Here is a 9307-nt window from a genome sequence, read left to right as displayed (position 1 = left end):
TTGTTTTAAGATAGGCATACTTCAACTCCCACAATCCCCCAGCCAGCATGCTTTAAGATGGGAGGACTTCAACTCCCAGAATCCCTCTGGCACCATGCTTACTGGATAATCCTGGGATTATCAACCAACAACCAACAGTCCACACATATTAAAGTCATGGAGGCTGAGAAGCATTGCATTATAAAGTAATTTTTTTTTCTCAATTGGAAGAGGAATCCAAAGGTTTTATATTTAGACCCGGAGAAGACCCCGAAATTCCAACTGATGACTAAGAGAAAATTAAAATAGAGACATTTCGATGGGGTGACGAAGGTGTTGCAATGAGTTTTAGACGTGAAAAACTAATGTAGTGACTTTGGGCCCATCCTTCTCTCTCTCAGCCCAATTCATCTTGCAGTTGTTGTTGTTGTGGGGGCTGTACAAGGAAGCATCCTTACGTATGTCCTGACCTAGGTCCCCCCAAAAGCACGAAGCCAATTCCTGGTCCCGACAAAACCCCTTTTATTAAACGAATGTGAATTCCTCTCCTTCACCTTCAGCCAAGGCCTGGCAAACAGTCTTTCAAAGGAGTATTTATGACCACAGACCTTATCTAGCTTGGAAAGCTGCCATGTCAGTATTTTCCCAAATGAGGGGCTGTGCAAGGAAAGACTCTGGGCACAGAGTCTCTGAGACTCACGGACAGATCTTCACACTCCTGAAACGAACGAAGAAACAGACGAATTGTTTCCTGCAAAAGCCCACTCCCCTTTCGCTCCTCTTTTATTTTCTCTGGGAGGGGCCATTCACCGTCCACAAGTGGCCTTACTCCCAAGTCAACCCCTGTTCTTTATCTGTTCCCTTCGCCTGGCCACTCTGTGCATGCACACACTGGGAACAGGCTCCAGCTGTTCTTCTGCCTCACTGACGTCTGACTCCGAAGGCAGCTGATAACTGTCGGACGGCCCTGTTCTCCTCTCTGCCTCCGACACAGAGCCCTCCTCAGAGCCTTCCCAGACTCCAGGACTGGCCCAGGTTCCTCCCCAACCTCCTCACTGTCCGAATCGGCTGCCAGATCCGCTGGCGAACCACAGCAATGTATGCCACCTTGAGTTGTACAAAATAAAGGCGGGAGACAGTATGTAAATAAGAGACCCACACCGTATAATGGATATATATCTCTCTGTGTTAGCAACAGCAAAGCTCTTTTGGGCTCTCCCCACCGATCCAAACACGGATCTAGGGTGGGTTCACACGACAACCCTAACCCTGGGTTCGAGAAATCGCAATGGCAGCAACGTGCAGATCGCCTACAATGCCCAAGCAACGGATTTCAAGTTTCGAGCTTCCTCTGTCGATTCATACCCTGTTTGAAGATAATCGGCTGGCTTTCGTAGCCCCTGACCCCCAAAACGACGCACTCCCGTTTCGGAAACCCGGCAGTAGTCCCCCCATTGTGGGGACCTCTGCTTCGCGGAGACGGGTTCTAGGTGGGAAGGGAACGACGGGGTGGGTCGTGGGGAGGGGCGAGGACAGGGAGGCGGCCCAAGGAGAATCCGTCTCCCCAAATTGGAATCCAACACCCCCCTCCCGCCCCCAAATGCTTGGATGGGAAGAGATGTGATGGCCATCCGGCCGATGCAGAAGTCCAGTACAATCAAAATGACGAGATTGAGCGGTCCACGGCGGCCCACGGAGGGTGTGGTTTGTTCTCCAACCGTCATCCTCCAGCGGGAGAGCCGCGCTTCCCCCTCCCGCTCAGTCGAGGGGCCCCTGGAAAATGAGCCGGACGAAACCCTGCTGGCCGGTCAGCCAGGTGCCGCAGAAGGGGCAGGCGGCGTGGAAGGCGTGGGTGCCGTGCGGCAGCGGGATCTGCGACCAATACTGGACAGTCTTGGCGGAACAGACGTGGCCGCAAGGGCAGAAGGCGTGGGTGGGGCGTCCGGCGTCCAGATACAGCCCGGCCTCACAGCCCAGCCAGAGAGGCACGTAAGGGCCCAGCCGCCGACACATGGGGCACTCGCGCTCCAGCCCCCCTTTCTCTTTACGGAACCCCCAGTTGTGAAAACCGTGGACGTGGCCACAGTTGATGTAGACCCAGGGCTGCTGTTTTTCCACCACGCCCCGTTGGGCCAGGCTGGGGAAGGCCAGGGTGCTGAAACCCACCGGGCACTGTGGCCGGGCAGCGTTGACCTCTTGACGCAGCAGCTCCAGCTGTTGCAAAGTTGGGGTGCGCAGGAGGCCCTCCGAAGTACGCCAGAGGAGCGTGGCCCCGCAGAGATCAATGAGGGAGCCGTCCTCCAGAATGTTGGACTCCATTTCCACCTAGTACGGAGGGAGAAGAGAAAAGAAGAGATGAAAAAGCAGAGAAATGGACGCCTTGAAGAATTCCAGATGTTTGCACTTTCAGCCCAAAGACAAATCACAAGTCTAGAGGACCTCCAAGGTCCCTGTATTTATTTATTTATTATTTATTTCTTAGATTTTTAGACCGCCCCCTCTCCCAGAAAGGGACTCGAACTCCAACTCTATTGTTAATGTTATGTAATAATGGAATGGAATGGAATAGAATAATAACCGAGTTGGAAGGGACCTTGGAGGTCTTCTAGTCCAACCCCCTGCTCAGGCTATCCAATCTCTTCTTAAAAACCAACAGTCATGGGAGCACCCACAACTTCTGGTGGCAAGTCGTTCCACTGTCCTCACTGTCAGGAAATATCCCCTTAGTTCCAGGTTGCTTCCCTCCTTGATTAGTCTCCATCCATTGCTTCTTGTCCTACTTTCTGATGCTTTGGAGAATAGCTTGACCCCCTCTTCTTTGGGGCAGCCCCTCAAATATTGGAAGATTGCTATCATGTCACCCCTAGTCCTTCTTTTCACTAAACTACTCAATTCCTGCCAATTTCTTTTGTATAATCTACCCTGTTTTCCCAAAAATAAGCCCTCCCCGAAAATATTGCAAAAACAAAGCAGCAGCCAGGAGGTCACCACGCTCGCCGCCTCCTGCACGTCAAAAATAATAAGACCTCCCCGAAAACAAGGCCAAACGCTTATTTCGGGGTTCAAAAGAAAATAAGACCCTGTCTTATTTTCAGGGAAACACGGTAATATTCTCCAATCCCCTAATTATCTTTCTTGGTCTTTGCACTCCTAAATCTCCTCTTTCTCCTAAGCCTTATAAATCTTGCGTTATAATCCACTCGTGGCGGATAAATCTTGACTTGTAATCCACTCTTCTCCGTTGAGTTGCCAACCCACCAGCTTTCCCCGCTGCTGTGCCGAGCGACTGTCCCGCAGAGCGTAGACGTTCCCGCAGACCGAGATCTCCCGCCAGACTCCCGGGGTGGAGTCTTCGCTGAAACCGCCGCTGGGGTGCATCACGAGCACGCCGTTCGTGGTCAAGCCATCCATGAGCCCGTCGGGAGTCCTCCATTTCGCAGCTCTCTCCTGCCAACGAGAGACGTGGCGCTGAAGTTTGGTTTGAAGGTCCCGGTTAGCCACAGGCCCAACTGCTCCTCACTCAAACCTACTCGAGTCAAAGAGAACCAGAATCTAGGTCCGTGAGGGCGAACCTGTGGCAAGGGTGGCACACAGAGCCCTCTCAGTGGGCACATCAACCGTTGCCTCAGCTCAGCTCCACCACGCATGCGTGTATGCCTCCTGCTGGCCACCTGATTTTTCAGGTCTCTGCTGCGCATGTGGGGGGTGGGGCGCATGCGGGAGACATTCACGCAGGCGGGGGGGCGCAGGGGGAGCAAGGGGTATGTGTGCAGCACGGCATGTTTTTGCTTTCAGAAGGCTGAAGGGACCGTGGCAAGGAAGTCCATAAAATGGGGCAAAACTCACGTGCCACCGTGGTTCAGTGAATCACTGCAATTGATAAATTAGTAATCCAGTTATTAAGTGAATCTGGCTCCCCCATTGACTTTGCTTCTCAGAAGGTCACAGAAGGGGATGACGTGACTCCCCCCCCTCGCCCGGGGTGGGGGGAGTACTCTGCAACGGTCATAAGTATGAACCATTGGCCAAGCATCTGGATTTTGGTTATTTGCTGCCTCTGATATCAACGAGGCAGAAGAACAGCAGGAGCCTGCTCCCAATGTGCGCATGCGCAGAGCTGCCAGAAGGCAAGAACAGTTAAGAAAACAGGGTCAACTTGGGAGTAAGGCTTGGAGATGATTGGCCACTCCCATAAGACATAAAAGAGGAGCGAACGGGAGTTGAGCTTTTGCAGGGAGCAATTGGTTTATCTGGTCGGTTTCAAGCTTTGAAAAGTCTTGTTTAAGTCTGTGCTAAGTTTGGCCTTGCTCTGCATTTGGCCATTAGGTCTCTGGCAGCATTTCAAGGGAGATAAGGTGGGTGTTTAACAACATTCCCCTGAAAGACTGTGGCAACTCGAGCAGACATCTGTCGGAATCTTCACAGGCTGTTTGTGAAGCCTTGCGGACTGTTCATAACCATAATTTACAGCCATATAAATAAAAGAAGGTTTATGGGACTCAGGTTGCGATTTATGCTTTCTCAGGAAGCACACATAAGTGACTATTTCCAGTGCCATTTTAACTTTGTCACTAAGTGAACTGTTGTAAGTGGAGGACTATCTGTACACACGCATATGCACACCAAGGCTGCTTGGTGACTCACTCACTCCAAGGAAAATGTTGCGGGAAGCGTCGAAACCGGCGGCATAAATCCGGGCCGTATACGGAGGATTTCTCTCGCAAATGACCCGGCAGGCAAAGCGGGAGATAGTACTTTGGGCTGTCTGTCCATCCACAGATGAATTTGTGCCCGGCGTGGTGTCGGTCACCACAAAATCGATCATGCTCTCTGTCGAGCGGCCGATCTGGGAACAGAGAGATGGGGAAAAGGAGGAGAGGCGAGTCCTCCTCTGATTCTGCTGCTGGAGGGGCCAGTGGCCAATAGGCCACAACATGTTTCCTCCCTCCTCCGAACCCGAAAAAATACCTGGAACATGTCCGTCTCGCCATCTTGAGTATATTCGACAATGACCGAATGGCTTCGGGAAAGCGTGTAGGAGATGCTGTGTTGACCTCGGTCGCTCAGCGCCTGTAGGACCAGACAAGTAGTTACAACACTTCATTTACAACTTGCGACTTATGACGGTTCATTTAGTGACCATTCAGAGTTACAAGGACAATTGAGCCCGACATTTCTGTGGCTAAGTAAGGCATTACTGAAGTGTGTTTTGTCCCATTTTATGGCTGGCCTTGAACCGCCGCTTAAGTCAATCGCTGCGGGCGTTAAATGAGTCACCCTGTCGTTAAGTGAACCTGGCTTCCCCCATTGACCTGGTTTATCAAATGGTCGCATAAGGGGATCCCGTGACCCCAGGGCTCTGCAGCCGTCATTAAGTAGGAACCAGTTGCCAAGCGTCTGAATTTTGGTGACGTGATGCTGCAACGGTCGTAAGTGTGGGGAAAAGTCCCACAGTGCTGTTGTCACTCTGAACGGTCGCTAAATGAACGGTTATAAGTCGAGGACTACCTGCAATTCGGACTACGTTTCCCCATTCAGAGCAATTGGTGGTGGTTGTGGATGGGGCAGGGAAGGGACTTTGCCCGTGCTCAGAATCTCTCTTTACACACAGCCTGAGGTTTAAATAGACCGGGCAATGCCATTGCTGGGTGGTGGTGGGGGGGGGGGGGGAGGAGGAGCATTTCTGCAACCAGGGTGGGTTGCTTGACTTACTTTGGACATCAGTGGGGTGGAGATATGGTGGATGACATCGGGTTTCACACCGTTGGCTTTCGGTCGCTTGTAGAGGGCCAGCCGGCTGCGGTGACGGCCTTTGTCTCCGTTAGCCAGAGACCCATTGTACCTGCGTTTAACAGAATAACCGAGTTGGAAGGGACCTTGTAGGTCATCTAGTCCAACCCCCCGCCCAAGCAGGAGACCCTACACCCTTTCTGACAGAGGGCAGTCCAGTCTCTTCTTGAAAGCCTCCAGGGATGAAGCTCCCACAACTTCCGAAGGCAACTTCTGTTCCGTGGGTTGATTGCTCTCACGGTCAGGAAATTCCTCCTTATTTCCAGGTTGAATCTCTCCTTGGTCAGTTTCCACCCATTATTCCCTGTCTGGTGCTTTGGAGAATAGCTTGACCCCCTTCCTCCTCTCTGGGGCAGCCCCTCAAATATTGGACAACTGCTATTCTATCTCCCATGGTCCTTCTCTTCACTAGACTAGCCAGGCCCAGTTCCTGCAACTGTTCATCGTAGGTTTTAGCCTCCAGTCCCCTCATCATCCTGGTTGCTCTTCTCTGCACTTTTTCTAGAGTGTCCACATCTGTTTTGTAGTGCGGTGACTGGGGGGGGGGGGGCAGCATTACTACCAGTTCAGTGCCCGAAAGTTTTTGCAATCCAACCAGACTGCCTTGCAAATTTCTGCTCACCCTCTGCCCCAAATAGGGCAAAGTGGTGATGTTGGAAACCAATAGAAAACAAGTTGGAAGGGACTTTGGAGGTCTTCTAGTCCAGCCCCCTGCTCAATTGGGAGACTCTATACCATTTGAGACAGATGGCGGTCCAGTCTCTTCTTAAAAACCTCCAGTGATGGAATATCCACCACTTCTGGAGACAAGTGGCTCTACTGTTTCATTGTTCTCACTGCCAGGAAATTTCTCCTTAGTTCTAAGTTGCTTCTCTCCTTGATTAGTTTCCACCCATTGCTTCTTGTCCTGCCCTCAGGGGCTTTGGAGAATAGCTTGACTCCCTCTTCTTTGAGGCAGCCCCTCAAATATTGAAAAACTGTTACCATCACACCCTCTAGTTCTTCTCTTCGTTATGTTGGTCATCTGATCTGATCTAGGCTTCCCAAGATCATCATGCCGACTCCTTATCCCGATAAAACCTGTTTTATTGAGGTGAAAGGGAATTCCTCTCTAGCAAAGTCCCGGCCAACAGTCTTTCATGAGATTTCACAACTGCAGACCTTTATCAGGCTTGGAGAGCTGCCAGGCCGATATCTTCTAAACTCCAAGCTGTAGCAGCAATTCCTTGGCAAGAAGTCAGGAGCAGATCTTCACCCTAATGAATGGAACTCCTGCAAACTCCACTCCCCTTTCGCTCCTCTTTTATTCCCTCTGGGAAGGGCCATTCACCATCCACCTGTGGCCTTACTCCCAAATCGACCCCTGTTCTTTAGTTGTTCCCTTCCTCTGGCAACTCTGAGCCTGAGAACAGGCTCCAGCTGTTCCTCTGCCTCACTGATGTCTGACTCCGAAGGCAGCTGATAACTGTCAGATGGCCCTGGCCCCTTCTCTGCCTCCGACACAGAGCCCTCCTCAGAGCCTTCCATAGACTCCCGGACTGGCCCAGGTTCCTCCCCAACCCTCCCCACTGTCTGAGTCTGTCACCAGCTCCGCTGGCGGGCCACAACAGACCTCTACCCAGTTCCTGCAACTATTTGCTTTACCCTCAAGTTACCTAACACTTGAAATAAACCTAGAAAAAAATGGTTTAACTTACTTACCCCAGAACAATCAATTCCCCGTACTTCACGGGCTTTTTGGTTAACAGAAGGCTGTCCCCCGCCGAAGGGTAAAATCGCCCATTCTGGGCACAGGTCCGGCGCAAAGTTAGAGGATGAGAACTCACAGCTTCAGTGCTTCCTTCAAGCACCATCCTAGGAATACAGAGTTGTGTGAACCTGGAGGAGAATGCAGGTATTTCAATTAGAGGTCCTGGGAGGGCTGGGGGGGGGGGGCAACAAAGCATTTTGGGGCTTGAATTCTTGTGGCCATTGGGAGTTTTGCAAATGTGCAGTTTGGCACGGAACAATGAACCCCCCCCCTCCTCCCCAAGAAAGGATTGAAGAAAAGCGACGTTTAAGGATCTCAACAACGCGTGGCTTGCAAACTATCTCCGTGGCCAATCCCACAAAGTAGATTCGGAGATCACGCGTTGTTTATCTTTGTAAGGTTTTCAATAATGGATTCCTAATTGAGTTCTGTAGTTCTGGTTATTTTGAAGATTGAAAGCCAATCTGGATCGGCTCCAGGGAACAATCTGGATGGATTTCTTAACAGCTTTTAAGATGGTTGGACTTCAATCCCCAGAATTCCCCAGCCATCTACGCTATGAATTCTGGGAGCTGAAGTCCACCCATCTTCAAGCTGCCAAGATTTGAGAAATAACTGACTCGGACAGTTTGCTACTGTCTTAGAATAGAATAGAATAGAATAGAATAGAATAGAATAGAATAGAATAACAGAATCAAAAATAGAATAGAATATCAGAATAAAGGATAGAATAGAATAGAATAGAATAACAGAATCAAAAATAGAATAGAATATCAGAATAAAGGATAGAATAGAATAACAGAATCAAAAATAGAATAGAATATCAGAATAAAGGATAGAATAGAATAGAATAGAATAGAATAACAGAATAAAGAATAGGATAGAATATCAGAATAAAGGATAGAATAGAATAGAATAGAATAGAATAACAGAATAAAGAATAGGATTGGATAGGATATCAGAATAAAGAATAGGATAGGATAGGATATCAGAATAAAGAATAGAATAGAATAACAGAATCAAAAATAGAATAGAATATCAGAATAAAGGATAGAATAGAATAGAATAGAATAACAGAATAAAGGATAGGATAGGATATCAGAATAAAGAATAGAATAGAATAGAATAGAATAACAGAATCAAAAATAGAATAGAATATCAGAATAAAGGATAGAATAGAATAGAATAGAATAACAGAATAAAGAATAGGATAGGATAGGATATCAGAATAAAGAATAGGATAGGATAGGATATCAGAATAAAGAATAGAATAGAATAGAATAACAGAATCAAAAATAGAATAGAATATCAGAATAAAGGATAGAATAGAATAGAATAGAATAGAATAGAATAACAGAATAAAGAATAGGATAGGATAGGATAGGATAAGGTATCAGAATAAGGAATAGAATAGAATAGAATAGAATGGAATAACAGAGTTGGAAGGGACCTTGGAGGTCTTCTAGTCCAACCCCCTGCTTAGGCAGGAAACCCTACACCACTTCAGACAAAGGGTTATCCAACACCATCTTAAAAACTTCGTGTTGGAGTATTCACAACTTCTGGAGGCAACTTCTGTTCCACTGATTCATTGTTCTCTTTTGGGCTTTGAGGGCTGCTTTTTCTGTTGGTCTTGCATCCAAAAGTTAACCAAGTTTGGCCTGGTTTAGCGATTCACGATTATAGCCAAGTTAAATCTTTTTTTTAGATCCTATGCACTTCTATCTTAGCACAGCACAAGATGTAGATTCCCCCACCTCCTCCTTACGCAACAACACTCCTGGAAGG

At 48.6% G+C, this 9307-nt stretch overlaps 1 protein-coding gene across 8 annotated transcripts in view; it reads right to left on the bottom strand.

Annotated features, from left to right (window-relative positions):
* Positions 1-1146: 1146 nt before the first annotated feature.
* PELI3 (pellino E3 ubiquitin protein ligase family member 3) overlaps positions 1147-9307 on the bottom strand; it is an 18482-nt gene continuing 10321 nt past the window's right edge. For 6 of the 8 annotated variants that reach the window (XM_081968636.1, XM_081968632.1, XM_081968635.1 and 3 more), the window contains 6 exons: positions 7471-7647; positions 5692-5821; positions 4948-5049; positions 4628-4825; positions 3238-3426; positions 1147-2304 (listed from right to left, as the gene is read on the bottom strand). In XM_081968636.1, the coding sequence (XP_081824762.1) occupies positions 1738-2304; positions 3238-3426; positions 4628-4825; positions 4948-5049; positions 5692-5821; positions 7471-7622 (1338 nt within the window). In that variant the 5' untranslated portion in view covers positions 7623-7647 and the 3' untranslated portion in view covers positions 1147-1737. The remainder of the gene's footprint in view (positions 2305-3237; positions 3427-4627; positions 4826-4947; positions 5050-5691; positions 5822-7470; positions 7648-9307) is intronic. The other 2 variants (XM_081968634.1, XM_081968639.1) reach the window with 1 other exon arrangement.

The sequence above is a fragment of the Natrix helvetica genome (genome assembly GCF_964273705.1).
Source record: "Natrix helvetica genome assembly, chromosome: 16".
NCBI lineage: Eukaryota > Metazoa > Chordata > Lepidosauria > Squamata > Natricidae > Natrix > Natrix helvetica.
The sequence above is the reverse complement of the archived record's forward strand: the minus strand, read 5'-3'. Positions and strand labels throughout refer to the sequence as shown.